Source organism: Thunnus maccoyii, chromosome 1, assembly GCF_910596095.1.
Source record: "Thunnus maccoyii chromosome 1, fThuMac1.1, whole genome shotgun sequence".
Taxonomy (NCBI): Eukaryota; Metazoa; Chordata; class Actinopteri; order Scombriformes; family Scombridae; genus Thunnus; species Thunnus maccoyii.
This window is the reverse complement of record NC_056533.1, coordinates 10,425,090-10,446,693: the sequence shown is the minus strand read 5'-3', so window position 1 is coordinate 10,446,693 and position 21,604 is coordinate 10,425,090. Positions and strand designations below refer to the sequence as shown.

General features: G+C 38.5%; 1 protein-coding gene across 2 annotated transcripts in view; it reads right to left on the bottom strand.

Moving 5' to 3' along the window:
• Positions 1-19,308, bottom strand: part of LOC121904251 (carbohydrate sulfotransferase 8-like) — a 129,282-nt gene extending 109,974 nt beyond the window's left edge. The window contains exons 1-2 of one of the 2 annotated variants that reach the window (XM_042421902.1): positions 19,267-19,308; positions 17,867-18,060 (exon numbers count right to left, since the gene is read on the bottom strand). In XM_042421902.1, coding sequence (XP_042277836.1) covers positions 17,867-18,026 — 160 coding nt within the window. In that variant the 5' untranslated portion in view covers positions 18,027-18,060; positions 19,267-19,308. Of the gene's footprint in view, positions 1-17,866; positions 18,061-18,574; positions 18,651-19,266 lie in introns of those variants that run through there. The other variant, XM_042421910.1, reaches the window with a different exon arrangement.
• Positions 19,309-21,604: the final 2,296 nt, after the last annotated feature.

Below are 21,604 nucleotides of genomic sequence, written 5' to 3'. Positions count from 1 at the left end.
ACAATGAGCAAAAATGCTCCTGACTCAGGAAAACGGGCTGCAAACTGCCTGGCAGCTGCCTGAAAGCTTTTCAATTTTCTGTGAAAGCTGTGTTAAAAGGCCACAGCATAAACTGTAAAAAAGAAAGCAAAACCAAAAAATAAAATCCCTTGACAAACTTCTCTATTTCGCTTTACCTCAAAAAATGTCAGATATAATATGCTCCAATAATGACAGTGTTAAGGAGACTGTCATATTTTGTTGCAGAATAAATGATGGGAGCAATTTTTAGTTCATTTTTCCTTACTTGAAGTTTAAGTTAAAGGGTTCATTTATTTGTCAAGTGTAAAAACGTTGCATACCTTCTAGAATAAAGGCTGTCAGTGGTATAATAAGCACTCATTTTTCATTTCATCAAAGTCTCCATCACGCATGGTCACTACTGACAGTTGTAATAGGGTCTGAAATGAGGTTTAGACTGTTGTGCTGCATCCTCACAACTGACATTAATGGCCTCTCATTGAGTTGCTGAAGGCCATTAGCTAAAAAGAGGACAAAGCTTTGGAGCTGAGATAAGTTGGGAAGATGTACTGTGCTGTGTAATGGCTGCGATTTGAAGTGAAGTGCCTAACTGGGTATATGTTGCCTATAGGAAAATAACTGAGGTAAAACATATGTTACCTGATTGCAAAGTGGCACCTGGGTGAATTCATGGGAGAAACATCTGCTAATGTGCTCTGTATGCTTTTCAAAGAGAAACCAGGTGACCAGTAGAGACAGAAAAGACAAAAATGATACTAGTCACAAAGTGATGAGTTGAGTTGAAGAAAGGCTTAGCATTCTTCTCTTTTTCAGTAACACAGGTTTGTAATCTATCAAAGTCAGAGCAAACTGTCCCCCAGTTGTTGCTGTCTATCACAAAATGAATGAAAGAAGGTATTACTTTGATTATTTGAGGTACTGTGTATAATGATTAGAGGGCTCAGTAATTATCTCCTTTTTAATAGCTTGACAGATGTGTTTGTCATCGTCCTAGAAAAGCTATTTCCAGTGCAAACCTTCAGTGTACATTGTAAAAAGAATCAAGGAATGTAGCTAAATGTGATTACTTCAGCCAGGTGTATAAGAAACTCAGAACAGAACATGATGATGCATGACACACCCATCCAGTGTTGTACTGTTGTTAGGAACATCAACAGGTTAAATCTTACATTATACATTTACACTAGAAAATATAAATCAATCACAATGCAAGAAGCAATGCTTGAACTGCCAAACATCTCAATTGAGAAGCATTAATCCAATTTTAGGCAGCTCCTGAATTTTGTTTTGTTTACCTGTTCAATTTTTATTTATTTTAACTTGCTGTTTTCCAGAAATGCCCTAAATATTGTTTATGTAGAACCAGACAATCCTACTGGGATGTGCCCGGTTCAAACACAGTTTTCTGGATTGCTTAGGATTTATGCATCATACTTAAGGGCAACTCAACAGTCTATCAAAAGAGAAAATGAGGTTCCTGTTTCAGTTCCCTCACCTTTATTTCCAGTGGGAAAATAAAGGTGAGGGATTCAATCTGGAGACTTGACAGAATCTTCTCTCTCATCAGTGTGTCTAATTGAGAGGCTGGGTGGTGCCCAATAAAAACATCCTTACACTGTCAATTTACCCCAGACACATTAATGAAAATAATAATGGAAAAGATAAATAACAGGATCTTCAGTCTACATCATTTCCTTCCTTTCTCCCACTGGTTTCAGCTACATCAGCTATTGTCACAGACAAACTCATCATCAGACCAGTAACCCAGAAACAAAGCAGGAAATTGACTTTTTTGTCCAAGGCCAAGCTCATCGTCTCTGGTATTTGCCAAGTGCTGTCACTGTTTGATGAGCCAAAGTGATGTCTGGATTACAACTCAAGACAACAATTGTTAATAGCAGACTACAAAATGTAAACAAAAAGAAAACCTTCCATCATAATTCATGACAAAGATCACAAACCTTAAGTACTCTTTCCAATTAAATAAAAAATGTCCTGAATAGGAAGACTAACACTGTACCAACTAAATGTAAGTTATTCATTGTATTCTGATGCTGTGAAAGGTCTTTCTACATCAGTAATATCTAAGGGTGTAACAACTGTACTACAACATAACTGTTATGCATCGGGAAACCAATATAACAGTTAGAGATTTGGCTACATTGATACACAATCCCAGATAGACCCAAATTCTGCACAGAATTTGGAAAAAAAAAAATCAATACAGCTGTCAAAAGCCAATGGTCCCAAAGCCCCTGCTCTATCTCTGCACTGTGAATGTAGCCTCTGTCTCTGTGTGTGTGTGTGTGTGCGTGTGTGCGTGTGTGTGTGTGTGTGTGTGTGTGTGTGTGTGTGTGTGTGTGCGTGCGACCCGCCCCTCTCCTGTTGGCTCGTTGCGTTTCCCAATCACACACCTGCTTCAAACAATCTACCACATTCCCACACTGGAAGAAATGTCAGTACCACTGTGTTCACTGCTACCTGATGTTTACATTTTCAGCCTATAAAATGTGCACTGGTATCATAATAGGCCAGAAGAACCACACATCTTGTTACTAATTTATGATAGTGACGTGTGTACTGACAGAAAGGTTACAGAAAGAAGCTTCGACACACAGTGAGTTAGCGCTAGCATTAGCAGCTAATGTGACTTCCAACTAACCTCTAGCTCCTCCTGGTTGAAGGCAAAACTGTAACTGAAGCCATGAGCCGTTTTATTTACAGGGACCAAACAGTGTTTTTTGAAAACGCCAAATTCACAGGAATGAGGTAAACAGTACACAGTCAGCAGCATTTCAGTGAAAAAATGCTCTGGCTAAGTGTGTCTCTGCCCATGTTTACTACTGTTAGTGTAGTAGAAGACTTTTTGACTGGAGTATGTGTGATTTAAAAAAAAAATCAATTCCTATCGTTTTTTCTATCAGACCGGGGACTACGTATCTACATACATATCAAATCACCTGAGAAGGAGAGATACTCGCCCATAGTAGTATATTTTGTAAGCAAAACCTGTTAAGATACTTATTTTGTACTTTCTTTACAGCCATTTGCTATCAGATACATCAGCTGTCAGAAAAAAATGTTCTCAGCTTCATACTATTGTCTTGGGTATTTGACCATTATCAATCAGTGCTTTTTAGCACCAGACGACATCAAGTGAGCCTGCACCGAGTGACTCCGAGGTATCCAAAATAGCACCAGGTCAAAGTAGTTTCTCTCTCATTCGGCGGTACAGAAAACAACTAATTGTATCTATTTCATATCATATGACTGGTGTTTCAGGATCAATAGCCCTAAGTCCACAAGGGAAAACCCCATGGCTCTGGTCTGAAATCAAATTGTAAACAGCCTGAAATAGCTCCTGTGTGACTAATTCCCTCTCTGCCATAACTACTGCGATTGTAAGTGGCTTTTTGTATGGAGACACAACCCCCACGAAGATCCGATAAAAAAAAAAAAAATCTGGCTTGTCAATATCAATAGCAAATATGATCAAAGATGGCCCTGCATGTTTTATTAGCCATCTGGCAGCCCTGTTGGGTAATTTAAAAGCAATTTTGGAGTTGTAACATTTGGGAGAAACAAACAGCGGGGGTGGGGGTAAAGGCTGATGAGAGGGAAGGAGATACAGTAGGTGCAGTCAATTAGCTGAATGGCAATCCACTTTTATAAGGCTGGATAATGCCTAGGTTGGATTGATTTACTGGCTGCAGGCTGGTGACAGCTCTCATATCACAGCTGCAGTGCCCACTGAAGTGTGCATTAGGACTTGGTGTTGGCAGCAATATGGCTTTTACATTTAAAAATCTGCGCCCAGATGGAGTGGAAGGGCTCGAGAGACAAGTTGACAGAGGGGAGCCTCCCATCACTTGTCAGCATTGTCAGGGGCAATGCCTTATTATCCCCAGTCTATTGGCTTCTATTCATGTCATTTATCATTCCCATCACCTTTTCTTTGTGGCCCACATCAGAGAGAGAGACGAGGTCTGGGGGGAATATATGTATAAATATGTTGAAAATTGGCTCAGTATGGATTCCTTTGCTCGTGCAGACCTCTTTGTTTGGTGGCAGACAGAGGTGGCTTTTGTGTATCTGCCAGCAGGGCCACGGCTCTCTCCATCAATGGCACGCCATTCAGGAGATAAGCATCAGCTGGCGGCCCACTCCACTGACACCACCACTTCCTCCCGGAGTCAGCAGATTACATTTTAGAAGTTGACAGCTTGTTATCACTCTGGATAGCAGGAGGGCTTAATCTTTTGTTCTTTTCTGGCTTGGGGAGGGCTGAGAAGTCGTCGGCTCAGGCCACTGATTCCACCGACTTCCCTCCTTGTGCCCTCTGCAGTGACACGCACGGTGAATAGGCCACTCTCTCCTCCGCTCTTTTCATCTTCCTTTAAGAGTGCCTGCACTTTGTAGGGGGATTACAGTGATGGAAGCCTCAGCAGTGTACAATGATATCCATTCAACATGTCTCCCTTGCAGACAGGGGATGGGTTCAAGTCTGATTTGATAATGGATACGCTGGCTTCAGTCTGCAGGGATGGATCATGGCTCCTAAGGCAGGGCTTGTCCTTTGGGAACAATCATGTGGAATCCCACTCAGAATAATATTCATGACCATAATAGAGGCGGAGAATGGCATGGCTCTTGTAAAATATTGTAGCTCATATGGATACTGTTCAGAAGAAAGCTTTTCCTTGGCTGAACTGTAAAAACATCACCCTACTGAGAAATGAACTATACAGAGAAGTGTGGTGAGTAGATGTTTTATGAGAAACGACAGGTCCCACATGCCAAGATTCCACAAAGAAAGCATGAAATTTCTCATGTTACATTTTGACCTTGATATAGCAGCTGGTTGTCCAGCTGCCTTTTGTCCAAGCTTTCAGTGGATAGACTTCATTTTAATGGCTCAAATATTTTCATGCAGAAATCTGAAAGCCATTCATTTATGAACAGATATTTAAATAAAGAGGTACATTCAAAGGCACAGATAAAACTCATTCTGTTTTACAGATTTCACTGGACTATAGAAGGAGGTTATATCTTTTAATAAAAGAGTCTTGGATGTCTCATAATGTTTTGAAGAGAATCACATATGCTCACAGATATTAATTAATCTGATTAACAGAATAATAAAGTATACGGTTTTGTTGTGCTAACAATAACCCATCTTGCATAATCTTCCCTTGCTGAGTGGATGATAACTTGAGCAACCTTGAACACTGGCATTTATTATCACTGCTTTGCTTTTGAAGCCGCAAGATGTCTCCTTGGTGAGAACTGTGGTTATATAACCTCCCTCTCTCCTCCCACTCTCTCTTTGTATGTCTCTTCCTGTCTATGGCGTTCACAGCCTCTCAAGCTTACTGGAAGATGGCTACAAAGCTCAAACTTCCAAGCTTTCTTGGTTGAGAACATTCTCAACACTTACAACAAAGCTTTCTGCTTTTCTGAAGTGTTTGCAATGGTGAAGACAAGCTTCCTGACAGGAAGATGATACTTGGTATGAACAGACTCATATGAAGGCTGTGACATTAGAAAAATCATACTGCTTATGCAACACATCAGTACTGTCTGATGAAATTAATTCTATGAATAAAGTTTCTCTCTGTCAGACTGCAGACAGGCACAGGAGTAGATGGTGTCTCCACCAACTTTCAGGGAAGCTTAAATATTCCTACCAACATTTAAGCCTGTAGAGACGACTGGTTTTGTTCAGTATTCCACAGACTCCAGTAAATGCCCTGTTCACCAAGACTGCATATTATTAGAACACAAGTAAGATCCCAGGGGCAAGAGGTTACCTGTATGATCAATCCGCTTAATCACTTTCTACTTCTCTTTCTACTAATTATGGAGAGAGGTACAACACAGTATTTTTTGTAAATTAATCCCAGATTTTAATTTATGCTTGATACATTTCAACAGTTGTCCTTTGAAAAAAGCTGATTTATCACACCTCTCCCTGCATTTATACCTTGACGACAGCAGGCCTAAGCAGAAAGATGTAGAGATTGTGAAGTGGAATGATCACACTCTAAGCTGCTGTCATAAGAGATGAATAAATATACAATTTAAAGTTCAATGTCTAAGCAGGAGAAAAGAGGCATGAACAAGGGTCACAGTGCAAGGGAACTAGACGTTTTATATTGGAGAGGACAAGAAATGATAATGTTTTCTTACATCTTCCAGTATAAGTGACAGGAGCTGTATTAGTGTGGCAAAAATTATAGTACACCACAGTACACTGACAGTACTTACTGACAGTACATCTACATCAATGCAAATGTATATAGACTTATACAATAATAATTATGTCCTTAAAAAAAGCCTATTTTCTCCTGTAAAAAAAAAAAAATCAAGATGTCGGGCAAAAGTTTCAGTAACTTGTTACAGGTTAGGAAAAGTCATGCTAATAATAATGCTACTAAATTACTATGGGTTATATAATTCTCTGAAATTATCAAATTGCAATAGACATACAATAGAACAGCCTATTTTAGTTCAACCAGATAATAAAACACTTAATAAAACAAACACATAAATAATTGAAAGAGAAGATTAAGATACGCTGCACGAAGCAAAAACAGCATAAGGCACCAGGTATTCCATGATACAAGAGCAAAATCTAAACATGTATGTTGTAGGTAATGCATTACATACTGTAGATTTCATTCAATTTAAAGCAAAAGTTAGTGTAGTGTGTGCAGTGCTTAAATTTGTTGATGCTGCCAGTGTGATTTAAACCTAACCGACAGAACTAATTGCTATACATGCTATGAAATTCTGTTACACTCTCTTTGAAACTGACCAGTTTTTTTAGTACATAAGACAAAGAAAGAAAAATAAACAAACAGTTTTAATTAGAGCAGACATGTCAGTTTTGGCTCCATATTAGTCAGTAAGCAGTTTTTGATAACCAGTCCAGTCCTGATTAATTGGTGCTCCCAAGGGGAGGCGTCTTGTTCCCCGGGATGAATGAAGAATCATTGTTGGACAGATAGTAGAATGACACTTACAGCCGGGACAATGTCATAATGAGCAAGAAGCCAAATGCTGAATTTAATCAGCATCGGCACAGCTGTGTACTGCTGAGGCTGACCTGTTCGTAATAATTACAGAGGAACATTGTTACAATACATGCATTGTTCAGGAGAGGTGTCCTGCAAACTGTGTCTCACTTGGCATTTCGGTGCTTCTGGTCAGTCAGAGCTCAAAGGCACACAATGTAACTGATATGTATTCAATACAAGTGGTAGAGGCAGAAAGGGTAGAGCAGATGTGACAACTTTACAGATGTATTTTTGAAATCACTATTAGTTTGTATTTTTATTGGATATGGGTGCCATCCTAAAATAAATATGGTCATTCATCCAAAACAATCAGATATGGGCAGAAAATTGGAATTCAGAGCCAGAATATCAATGTGAACTTGACCTTTGTTTGTGGCTATATCTATGATTTTCTAACTATCTATGTTTATCTGAAACTGTCCCTAAAGATGAATCCTTTTATTGTTCACAGTCACAGAGAGTGTATAGAGCCTCAACTGTGGTTTGTGCAGTGACATAGCATGGGACAGACTGACAACGTCAAGAGACAGCATCTGTGATTACAGTCTTCAAAGATATTTTCAAAAATCAGCCTCACTGTTGGTTCCGCCTGGTGCTCTAGCCTTGTTCTGTTTTATTCCCTTTGGAGTTTTTAATGTTACCCAGTGTGGCATTATGGAAAATGGCAACCTGAAAGCCCCCCCACCACCAGCAGGATGGCCAAGCCATGCTCTGCTGCTCAGTCGGGGTCCTAACCCTGTCTGCTTGTCAGTGGCTCAAAAGATGCATCTTCAACTCTGCCGAGTTGAAAGAAAGATCACAGCATAAGTTTTTGGTTTTTTGTTTCAATCAATGCCCTCCCTCTCTTGCTCTCATCCCTCCTCTCATACTGTATGGTTGCTTTCAGATCTGTGTTTCATATTTGCTGGTTTTCTGGATAGCACAAGATCAGCTGTTTTGAGGTTTTTTAATTCTGAGAGTGAAGAGCAATTCAGTGAAGTAGCTCCTGAGCCTCTGCTCTGCAGTAATGTGATTTGTGGATGTACCCCCATTCCCACTGGACTCTTCCACACAGTGGCCTTTCTCTTACAAAATAGAAAGAGAGAAGAAAACAAATATTCAATTTTTTGTGTGGTTTTCTGACTGTTTTACAGTTTCTCTAAAAAACAATTGTCTAAAAGTACTCACTTTTCTGTCAACTGTTTACATATTTATGTCTATTTTTTACATTGACCTCTGCTGAAATAGGAATGCGAAAAATAAAATCTATTTGTATAGATTGGCATACAGAAGCCGTTGGCGAGCAGGATCAGATGGCAGGGAAAACAGATTATGTTGCAAGGCTCCCCTGGCATAACCCCGGGCATTAATGTTAATGGAAAACCATATGACCTTGCAGTTGCCTCTGAGCGGCTCCATTTTAAATCCAATTGACATGGCCCAGGTCTGAAAGATGCTGGAGAGACGGTGATGCAAGCACCTGATACCTATGCATGAAAATAGTCTGCTTTTCTACTTTTTTCTTTTCAGGGTATCCCAGAGGCCCCTTGGTTTCCTCTACTCCCTGAGGTGAACAGGGGAAGGCGGAACAGTGGTTGCTGTAATAGTTGCTGGCAAACCCATGCCCCATGCCAGATGTCATGTGATCCAAACACTGTGCAGGATGTCAAAGCTGCTTTAACGTTCCAATTAAGGTATGTTGTATTTATGTCCAAGAGACAAAATACCCCTTGTTTTTAGAGAGGAAATTGTACAAGGATGTGTAAAATCACTGTGATGGAGTTGGCTTTGCCAAGTATTGCTTTCCAATGATCTTCCTGCTCTGGGGGGAATGGCGGGGATAGTGCCAGCACAACACAAACAGGCTTTGTTAAAGTAGCTTTGCGCACAAAGATGAAAGAATGGAAAAGCAGGGTAAAATAACATACAGTTTTTTCCACAAACATCCAGTGGTGGATTTGTATTCAAATACGATGCAGTTCCACTGCTCTGAGGGTCATCAGCACAATTTAATTACATTAAGAGACAGCTAAACTGGACTTTGCAAACAGACAAGGCTTAAGGGATTACTGGACCTCTGACGGAGAGATCAAATTTTACCTTGGAGCATGAAACAATATGCCCAGTTCCTGGCAGGCTCCATGTGGACAGGGATAGAGAGATGGGGAGTTGGTGGGGGCCAGTGATGGACTGCCAGATGCTTTATTTTATTCTCCTTTTTTATTTTTCTGTGTTTAAAAATGGCCTGCATGTAGAAAAGCATTCTATTACAAAATAAACTTGACACAATTATAGCCAAAACAAGTCTCACTGTTGTTTTCCTCCTCTGCCTCTATGCTATCCCCGATACTTCACAATTGTTAATCTTTCCAGCATGTGCAATGTTTCTGCATGTCTCCTACAGTTTATACTATTTATTAAAACTCCTTGAAGGCACATTACCTCAGAGCTTTATTGAATACCATGCTGCCTCTGCAGTTGCCAGCTTAGTGTATGGCATGCTGCCTAAATGTTGCATCATTGAATATGGACCTTTTGCTTCTTTTCCTTCTTCTTAGTAGCAATAGTAGTAGTAGAATTGACTCGGCTGTATCATGGGATTAAATGTATCATGGCATTCAAAGGAAGAAGTGCTGAGTTTTTTACTTCATTCATGGAAAGACAGTCAATAGAGTCTGACATTTTGAGACTGTGGCCTTTAACTGTGCCAGCGTCCCCTTACAGTTGATGTCAGCAATGTAAGGTATGAAACAATATCAAAGGTATTGATGATCTTCTCTGAGTTTTTAACATTCACCTTAACCAGGTAATGAAATGTGAAAACACAAAGTCAAGAAACTTAATGTTTTCTCATAACATTAGTAACTTTGATCACTCTGGAGCAGCAGAGACAAGCTGTAAACAACACTGACATATAATCACCTATTAAGTTGGTATGACGAACTTGTTAGCAAACAGTTTCTTATTTACACACTGAGCATATACTGAGCTATATTAACATTCAGTATTTGAGGTCATATGTCACGGCCACCTGGCAAATCTAAGTCCAATATTCACTTTTATTTTAGCTCTATTTTGGTCTCCACTAACTGAGAAAAATATCTGGCTCTTTTGCTAAATGCTCCACTATGTTCATCAGCTAGTCGCTAACTCATAGTCGCATGTAACCTACAGTGGATTTTTGTGATGCTTTTGATGAAAAAAAGCTGCCGGCTACAAGCAAAAACAATATAAGCTATAAGAGCAATGAGACTGAATGAAAACAGTATGAATGAAAAGTTGCAGGCTGGAAACACTGACTACAAGCAACACACATTATTCATAGTTATTAGATCAGCTGTTACTGTAAATTTATCAATTATGGCTGTTTTAAGAGAATACCTGATTTAATGATTTGTTCTTAAATGCATATAAAAATTGTTACCAAACCAAACTGTGATAAGTAGGGCAATGTGTCATAAGAAGGAAAAACTTCGAATACTGATCAGTAATATGAGAATATTTATTTAATCTTTATTTAATCAGGCAATCTCATTTAGATTAAGATCTCTTTTTCCAAGAGAGAGCTGAGAACAAAGAACATTCATAAGACAAGAACACAATCAGCAGACAGAAACCACACAACTACACAATAAACAAGGAATGAATAAAACAGTTACAAGAATCATAAAAAAACAGATAAAGCTTTAAATTCTCCAAGAGGAACGTCAAACTCAAGTTTGAGGGCAGTTTGTAGTTCAGTCCATTTAAAAAGTGCATAGTACCTGAAACCAGTTCAGCCAACATTAGTGCGAACATGATACACTGTGATACACAGGGTTTAACTGCTGAAGTGTTGATGGGGCAGCATGACAATACAGAATATCTCCACAGTCAAGGACAGACATGAAGGTTGACTGCAGAATAGTCTTACGGTTGGAGGAAGACAGACAACCTTTAATTCTATACATGAAGCCTAGTTTGATTTTTAATTTTTGAGTCAAATGTTAATATGAATCTTGAATGATAGTCTGTCGAGCCAAATTCCAAAGTATTTGTATGACTCAGCAAAAGTGATATGGGTGCCATTTAAAATTTCAGTGGTAGGATAGTCAGAGTCACTGGTGGAGGCGGAGAATACCATGTACTTGGTCTTTTCTGCATTTAAAACTAGTCTGTGATTAAGGAGTGATAATTGGAAAGCATCAAAAGCAGACTGAAGACAAGTCAGGGCCTAAGCTGAGCTGGAGCCTGGGGCTTATAAAATTGTACCATCTGCAAAAAAAGTGGACATTGAAGTATTATTAGGAAGAATTATGATATTTATGTATAATGTAAACAGCAATGGACCAAAGATAGACCCTTGTGGCACCCCATTTCTGATGGTAAGATGGTTTGACTGAGCACCATCAGCAACAACAGACAGTAGTTTGTGGAGTAGGATTTTTTGAGTGATGGTATCAAATGCTTTGGAGAGGTCAGTAGCACAAAATTGTTTTGTTTTTTTTCAAGGAGGAGACAACGTTATCAGTGTCAGAAGAAGCTGAGGCATTGGGGACTTCCTCTGTTGGATAGATATGGTAATTGTCCACAGTTCAATCTGGACACATTGAATAAAAGACCAGACGAGAGGAAATGGTGATTAAAAGCTTCAACCATGGATGACCTATTGGAAATATGACTAGATGCTTGTTTGATTTGTGGTGGGAGATGTGACCGTGATGAATTCTTAAGAGATGCTATAATGTTCCACAATTTAGTGGAACAATCACAGACAGAGAGAGCTGACTGATAATAATTTGATTTATCCTTCCTAATCATGCTAGTGCAGATGTTTCTTTGTTGCCTAAAGGTTAACCAGTCCTTAGTATGATCCTAAATTCTCGTTATCCTCAGTCTTCAGTATTATATAAACCAGTTAAATTTGTCTGAAATATTGGAAGATGTAGCACTGTCACTGTATTATAATTTTGACCACTTTCAGCAACTGAATTTCAGTTATTACTTTTTTATTATTACTATTTTACACCACTACTACTAAAAACAGTTTTTACAGCAGATCATGTAAACAGGCTTAATACAAAGAACAGGGCAATACAACAGCTGAAAATGATAAAGAAAAGTTGTTTTTAAGCTTTAAGTTTCAAACCAGGCCAGGGAGGCACTGCATTAAGTGTTTTTTCTTGCTTCTTTTTGGTGTGTAAGTAAAACCAAGCAGAATGATTCAGTGTCAGTTCTGTTAAGCCTGTTGTGGAGCACATTGTAGTGCCACTTTAACTAGGAAGCAGGAAAAGGTACTTCAAAATAAACGTTTTTTACAGAAATTCATCACATTTCAATGTCATTTGCTCTTCTTTTTTTTGACAACGTTGACGAAAATGCTTGCGACCCACTCAGAATGAACCTGTGGCCCAGAACCACTGCTCTGAAGAAATGATCAGCTAAAGATCTCCCAGTTAATTTCAATCTGATCAACTTAGTTAACAAAAGTTCTGAGTTACTTCGAAAATAATTTAATTTAATTCACTTTAATGACCATACAGCTAAACTGGTGGAATCATTCAAAGGTGAACAAAATAAGGTTCGATAAGGGATTTCAAAGGATTCAGATTTGATGAGGGTATTTGATACTGGACTTGAATTTGATAAAATCCCAGTGATTCACATCTTTGTCTTTTTTATTCCATTAAGAAGGTGTGATGACACTTTCATGCCTGCCTCATGAGGTTTCTGTACTGTTTTCCAGTGTCATCTATAGCTGATCAGTGCTCTAAACTGTTGACACCTGCATGCTGCAGCTGGAAGCTGATGGGTAAAGCAACATAGAGGGCTGAGTGAAAAAGCATGCAAAACTAATTTCCTTGATTACAAGTAGCATATTCATTTTAAATTCTCAATTGAAGGCCATCAAAACATCAGAACAGTTTCTTCTTCTCTTTTAAACTAACACATTTTGACAAGCTACTGCTGTCAACACTGTGCTATTTAATTACATATTCATTCTAAAACTGCAGAACATAGATTGGAAAAATAACAAAACATGGCGCATGAAAAGCAAAAAGTCAGTTTCTTAGAATGTCATACTTGTTAAAATTGTGTTTGTTACTTTTGTTAAAGGCACTGAACAAATAACATGTTATTATCACTCACACTGAGATCCAGGCACTTGCTTGCTAGTAAACACACATTTTCACTGACACACATGCAATGGGGCAACAACTCTTCTCCATTTACAGATTGCTCGGTGTTTAGGTTTGTGAGGTGACACACAGGCTGACCTTCCACTCAGCAGAGCAATTGGTCCTCACAGCCATACTCATCCAAGAAATGCCCAGAGGTGTAAATTTGCGCAGACAATTTATCTGAACTGCTAGCTCTTCAGGTGTCTCTTCACTCTGAGAAACCGTTTGCTGTTTCTCCAATTGTCCTTAAACAATTACTTGGGAGAGATCAGAGGGAGGCTCTTGCCAGTTAAACTGCAGTTTCCTCTGCTACCATTGTGCAGGCCATCGAAACCATGTGATACAAAGCTCTCAAGCACAATGCAAACCAAATAAAGAGGTGGAGAAGGAGGGGGAGGCTGATAAAAGCTGACACCCAATGTATTATAACTCAGCTCTATTAGATATGAGCTTCTGCTAGGGTGAAGCACCATAGCTTAAGGCAAAGATACTGCTTGCTCATTGTGCTTTAGTGAGGGGGCTGGGAAGATTGTAGCTGTGTTCTGTATACAGACACACAGACTCTCATGCATGATTTAGTAAACTAGAATTCTTACTTCAATATTCAAGTAGCGATACAGCAGGCTAGATAAAAAGATGTGCTTAGGTTGCAAAAATTACCCTAAGACACACATCATGTGCTTAAAAAATGGCGAGTAATCAAAAGACAGATGAAATACTGCTATCTCTTGTTAGCAGTCGCTCACACTCATGTTTTTCAAAAAAAGTTGTTAAAAACAGAAAAAAACAAACATTTGTGAGTGATGAATATCTTGCCACACTATTCATTATACAGTATGTTGTCCAATAAACTGTGATTAAAGTTTGTTTCTGAGTGACATCATGTTTATTCAACTTAATAATTGTTTATGATATGATGATATGACAGGATATCAAAGCTGGTTTAGTTTATTTTCTAACATCAGTCTTGATAAGATGGATCTTAGTTTGAACCTCAAAAGTAGATTACTGTCCCCCAGTATTTTATCATCATTTTAAAGAAACTATTTTATATCCACAGCTATAAACATATACCCTTCTTCCCTAAGCCTAATTTTTTGTTCCCAAGCTATAAAAATGTCTATATGGACAATAAAAGATAATTTTCAAAATGTAATTTCCCAAACTACATTTTTGTAAGTATATCATTATTTTAAACCAGCTAAATGAATGGCAAAAACAAATGCCTTTCAGCTATCATCAGTATCAGCTTTTAGCTGATATGTGTTCGTTTTTGCCTACAATAAATAAGACTATTGATCTGTGAGTGCTGGTGTTTGTTTTGGCTTCATTTGACTGCCATCCTCTCTCACATCTGCTTGGAAGCAAATGGTTTTGTGGTCAGTAGAAAGATAAAAGACCACAAGAAGAGCTGAGAGCTAGCAGTGACAAAACAAAAGTGTTTTCTCATTAACTTGTGTCAGTCTGACATAAATTAATATATTGAAGACTATGTATGAAGGGGTTACGGTAAATGAACCTATTTATCATTAAGATCTGCACACATTAAAGTCACTTAATTCTTGTTTAATGCATTCTTAGTCAGTGCACTTCAGATCCAAACATTAGAAAAATCACCACCTTTATTAATCATCTTTATTTACACTTCCATACCTTTGTAATCAAATTATAAATAATAATAATTAAATGGCTATTAAATATATATTTCTTATTCAACAGGTTTAAATTAAGTTATATGATAATATAACTGCGTGCACTATAGGTATACTAATTAAATATTTTTAATACATTAAGTACATTGTTAGTATGTGGGAAATAGCACATTTCAATCACTTTAGTCATTAGTGAAAATGAAAGTATACTAAGTATACCTAAATTAAGTGCAATTTAGTCCACTTTTCACTTCAGGTAAAAGTTAAAACGGGTGGGACTTGCTGGGAGAGAAAAAGCTCTCCTTAACCCTGAAATTTAGATTTCAGTAGTTGTAGCCTTTATTACCAGCTTAACAATTCCTGTATTTAGCTGGCTAACAATCAATAGTTTGCATTATTTGCAGGAGTGTGTTGTTGGATAGTCATTATTTATACAACAAAGTTAGCATGTATTTTATATCTGCTGGGCAAAACTGTGTAGTGTATATGTAGAACCCCAGCATGTTCAAAGACGCAGGTTTATTGAGTTATCAGGATAAATTTGCTGAGTACAACCTGGAACCTGGCAAAATTAAGACACAAACCTGATGCACTAAAAAAAATATTACTTATCAAAAGGGGATCTAAATTAAAGTGTGCATTATGCATGATTTATTAATACTGACAAATGTTCATAAAACATTAACTATACTTGTCAGGAGTGTGGAATTGCACAGTTCATACAGTACATGCTGTTTCTTTTTTCTGAGCATGAATGTGTGTCTTATACAGAACTCTGTGTAATGGAAATATTTCTTCATGCAAGAAAACATGAACAGTTGTCAAAACAGTAGCTGCGGGAGTGAAATAAGCAGAGGCACCAGTTTCGACACTGCTGAGGGGTTTAAGCCCCAAAATTTGTGTTGCTTCACACAGATTCCAAAAACTAAAAATAGATATAAAAATAAATATGAATTAGATCATATGGCAATATTAAAAAGTAGTCACACAGGGCAAAAAAAACCCTAGTAGGGGTACCCTATTAGTATATGAATGATACAGGCGGCAAACAAACCTCTTGATTAGCCAAAATTATTTAGAAGAGAAAACGCAGGTGAACGGTAAAATTACCCAAACTGTCTGTTGTAAACATCACAGTCCAACTTTGTCCTACTGTACTTGCCAGTTTTCCTGTAATCTGTTGGCACCTTTACAACATGTATAATCTAATCAAATGCCTCCATTGGCACCGCCAACACAGAGTGCTTTTATTGAAAAATGTTGCCCCATAGGCGCTGCTAAGGTGGGGCTAGATGAGGCTATAGCCCTACCAAGAAACTACCAGATGTTTGACATGCAAACTCCTGTCTGAATTGCTTTGCTCAGCTTCTGTTTCTCATATTGCCCAGTTAAATTGCAATAGCGACCTTCTCTACAATGGAATCAACTGAGTAAGTTCATGTTGCTCACATTGGTATGCTAGCAGTGTGATAAAATGCATTGTTCCACCATAAAATGACCTCTTCAGATGAAGCAGAAACTGTGAAAATTAAAAAATGGAGGCAGGCAGAGAGACCACCTGTGACCTGCTACAGTAGCTCCTCCGGTGGTGCTCACTCTTGTTAATGCTGTTAGTGGGCAGCAGCCTGAGGACGGGCCCTGGGCCCAGCCTTGATAACATACCCCTTGAAAAATCTCCACAACCAGCAAAGGAGCTTCATTCAGAACTGGTAGGACTCCTGGGTGCAATATTCTATCCTTAAAGATATGACTTTTTGTTGGCATTTTCTGCACTTCCTGTCTGTTGCTTTTTTTTCTCTAGATGTGAGTCATTATTCTGGCTTTAATTGTTTCAGTCAGTTTTCCAAAGTCTACCACATTTGTTTGACCTTTGTCTATTTCGGCACTTGGCTCCTACATATCTACAGTCAAAGTGTTGAATATTATTTATTTTTCACTTAAAGAAAAAAAAAACTGATTGTTATGGTTAGTGTGTAGTACTTTTAAATAATCAGGAGCATTTCTAGTGGGCATAAGATGCTTGAAATTGACTTTTAAATGCTACACGTCTGCACCTATTTATTCATGTATTTACAACAAACTCCGTAGCTTCACCAGTAAATAACACAGCCCCTAACTAGCCCCAGCAAGTAAAAATCTCTGGCGCCACCTATGTGATGCCCCGTAATAGTGATGTAGTCCATTGACGTAACAGTTATGGCTTTCACAACTGATTTTACGCAGCATCTGGCACTTGCTGCTACACGTAAAAATTTTAACAACTGAAAACTATGAAATTGGTGTAACTCTTGAATGCATTAACCAACTTCTTACAAAATCTAACAGGCCTTGTTCTGACATTTGTCATGAATATGAAATACTTGTTTTCATGATGTGTATATTTGTACATATGTATGTATATGTTGCATGTGTGCTTCCATGTGTGTCCTACTGTACGTATGTTTCTGTCATTGCGAGTGGCCTTTTTTCTTCACCAGTGCCTGAAAGGCCCTGACAATCAGGGGAATATTAGAGGGTTGGAGAGATTCCACTTTAGCTAAGTGGCTCTTATTGCTGTGGAGTGTGACACTGCTTTGATATTCATAATGATTCACAGTGCTGTTGACATATGATAGAGCCGATACTCAGTGGACTGCAGCTTTTCCAGCACGCTGTGTGTGAGGATTTTGCTCCTTTATACAAATATTAATGAGCATGATGAATTTTCAAAAAATAAAATACAATTAAGTTTAATGTTATACACAGTTACAATATTCCTCAATCATTTTACTTCAATGAGAGGATATAAATTGCATTACTAGTTTTCTTGTTTGTATTCAAAGATTGAAAATGTGCTATGGGAACATTAGTTACATTTGCAATAATGTAAAGAGCTTTGTCAGTAGTGTGAAATATGTTGCGTTTTCTTTGATGTTTATAAGTGCAAGCCATACTGGTTGAACTTAATGCTGTTTTAGGGCAAGAAGAGACTGACCTGGGCCTTGTTGCTGGGCCATCTCTGAGAGATCCTGCTGGTGGATGAAGAGAACCAGACCTCCAGCAGCGAACAGCAGGAGAAACCAGAAGGAACAGGGCACCCTCCTCTTCCGTCCACACAGGGAGTCCACCACCATCCTCCACTTCATCAACAGCATGATGCAGTACAGTCAGACACTAATGTAATAAGTTCTAGAGAAAATCAAAGAAAGAGGGAAATGGGAAGAGGAGGGGAAGCGAGAAACAGACAAAAGTGGAATGAGCAAAACAGCTGACATACATAAGCCAGGTGATCAGGACAAACACTGCACCAAGGAGTAGGGGCTAATATGAACCCTGAAGGAACTACTGTAGAGGTTTTAACACAACATATGGCTCAATATGGAGGTATGGGCTAACAAATTGCCAGTGCAATACAGAGACTGAGAGCTACAGTCAAATAAAAACACAGACATAACTATGAGGATCAAAAGAAAGTTTAGAATAGAAGAAATAAAAATTTGGATAAAATTATAAAACACAACAGCCTTTCACAGAGAACAAATAAATAAGAGAAACAGAGTGTGACCAGTCATGTCTTCATGATGACTATTAAAAGGCTGCAGAAAAGAGATGGATTTTAAAAATAACAGTGGAGTGGGAGGATCTAATAATGACCAGCAAACTGTTCTTCTGTTTAGGGCAAACAATGAAAAACGCTGATCACCTCTTGATTTGAACTGGGAGCGTGGAATGAAGAGCAGCGATTGATCAGAAGATCTGAGGGGATGATGGGTTCAGAGATACAAGCTAATAGCAGTCCATGCAGTGCTTTAAAACAAATAAAAGAATCTTAAAATCAAAGGAAGAGAGGCCACAACAGGAGTGATGTGGTCTCACTTCTTGATACCAGTGAGGAGTCTCGCTGCTGCGTTTTGAACCTGCTGTAGGCGAGATACACCTGACTGACTGATTCCTGAGAGAATTCCAATGGTTTAGATGTGAAAAAATAATATTGTGTACTATGGTTTCCAGATCCTTAACAGACAGAGATTATTTTGGTTTTATAAGTGATTTAAGATGGACGAAACCAGTGCTTACAATGGAGTTGATTTGTTTATCAAATTTTAAACCAGACTCAAAGATAATGTCTAGAATTCTTGCATGGGAGTTCATATCCAATGTTAGAAGTCTGTGACAGACTCTTCTGTCACTGGCAGTGACTAAAATCAGTGAGAGTAGCCAGGAAGTATGCTAAGGCTTGTCCACTGGGTGCACCTACTTGACCGGTCTAATACTTCACATCAAGAAATATCCTGAGCTATATATCATCGCCTTTTTTCTTCCTTTCTTGAATTATTTTCTGTAATTTAACATTTTCAACACGGTGCAATACATTATATTCTAATTTGTTCTTACCCCTGTAACACTTCCTGGTCTGGCAAAAAGGACCAGAGCACAACAAAAGGCTGGCTATTTATGTGCCTGAGTGGGGCACCAAAGTCAGTGCAATTTGACCTAATTAAGAAATGTTTACGGTATTTTCATTAAATGTAACACTTGGCATACATGTGTTGAATATGTGCAAGTATTTTTATTGTGTGCTGGACAGCAGTGGTCCTATTATAGTTGTTTCAGTGTTAATTGTTAAGTTTATTGGTATGATCCAGTGGGAGGAGCCTACCCTGTATAAAAAGGACTCCAAGCAGAGCAGGGAGGGCATTTTGTGTATAAGTGAGTGCTGAGCAGAATGCTAGTAACAGTAGGTCCAGTTTTGGATGTCTGGTAAATAACCTTTCAACAAGTGAACAAATCACCTTTCTTTTGGAGCACAATAAATATACCATTCAACTAATGGTCATTGTCTTGGCTGGGACAGAGTGTTACAAGTTCCACGAGTGTTTATTGTGCTGTCGGAGTAGTCTGCAGGACTGGAAACTAGGACCTCAGTTTTATTTTGGTTTAGCTATTGGAGGATTTTGCCATCCAGGATTTTATATCCTCATTGCAGCTCAGCTGGGAGTTAAAACAGCATGGATCACTGTGCTTTCATTCATGGTTACTGTAGCATTTGTTTCTGGCTTCTGTGCCTTAACATAAATGTACAGCTAATTAGGTTTTTGTGAAATATAATGAGGTAAATATGTATAAGTGAGTGAGTTTCATGGTTAGTGTAGTTCCTTTATGTTAACAGTCACTCATTCAGGTGTACACTATAGTAATGTTGTTTGTGTTATTGTTGTTTAAGTGACCAAAATTGTTGTATGCTGTTTGTATTTTGTGTTCATGTATGCAGTAAATAGACAAACAGAACGACTAAAGAACAGTAGTAAAGTTATTGATGAAGTATTTTGGAAGCTGAGTAAAGCTGCATTAAATGACTGAGTTGTACACATGAAGACTTAACAGCGGTATTAACTTTTATCAAATTAATCTTTATTTATATAGCGCATTTCATACAGTGGCTGTAGCCCAATGTGCTACACATGACCGAAAAACACTACAGAGGTGAGCAAAGGCACAAAAGAGCAAAATAACAAATAAAAAAAGAGCACTGCTTTGACCAACTGCATACATGCAAGCATACACTCCTGGTGAATTACTTTGTAACATGAATGCTGTGTTTTTGCTGTTACCTCAAGGTTGTTGCAGCAAAAGATGAAATAGTTGCCGCTGTGACTTTCCATAGTTGCAAAATCCTGTCTGTAAATATTACAAACTATGGTGTTTTCACACCTGATAAGACTTAATCTTAGCTCAAACTGGACTTTCTCGATCGTAATTTCATTACCTCACCGTTAGCAAACAATACGTCCCCACCAGTGCAGCCCCATGCATTGCTTTAACGCAGGGCTGTTTTCGGCCTGACTGCAGCCTTAGGCTATTTCCACCTCTTTCAAAGTGTGGTTTTTAACATCTTGGGTTATCTATTGCCCCAGTAGGGGCCTCATCTAGAACTCGCTGTTCCTAACTTTTGTCTGTATGTAACTTAGTTCTAAGTAAGCCTCTAACTCCTTCTCAGTATGTTTTAGAGGGCCACTTTTCTCCTCACTAAATAATGCCTTGGTAAATTTATAAAATCTTTATAAAAAGCTGCTCCAGCTTGCTCCTTTTCCATCTGTTTTTTCTGCTTTCCTTGAAATTGCCATCCTAGATTTGAGTTAATTCTGGAGCTTTCCTCCACTGCCTTATGAGTTGGCTTCGCTCTCAAACAAGCCTATCAATCTCCTGTTGCTGCCTTGACTTAACTACCTCTAAAGCTACTTTTTTCCTCCTCTCACAAACCCCAAACCTTTTCACGCCATAGTCATAAATTAAATCTCCCATCTCCTGCAACTTCTTCTCAACTGTCCCTCTCAGTCCTTCTAGTGCACTTGTCAGATCTAAATTAACAGTTGTCCATATGCCCTTTACACAAGGCCTGGGCCAGTTCACTTTGACTTTTTGCCCATCGCTCCTCTCTTTCCTTACTGCCTACTCTCACCACTCTCCTGCCCTTTCATAAGCCAGTGTATATTATTTATTAAAAACCTCAGTTCAGAAATTCAACATGGAAACAAGATGAATTAACACCAAAATCCACCAAATAAAGAAATCTGGGTTCTGTTTGTAAGGATACAGTATGGCAAACACTATTCCAGTTGGAATGAGTGCAGACCAACTCTGGGCTCTGTCCATACAGCAGAAAGACTGTGTTGCATCTGTCTTGAAATGAATACATAAATGAACTTAGCCACTCAAGTATGTGTTGTCATTG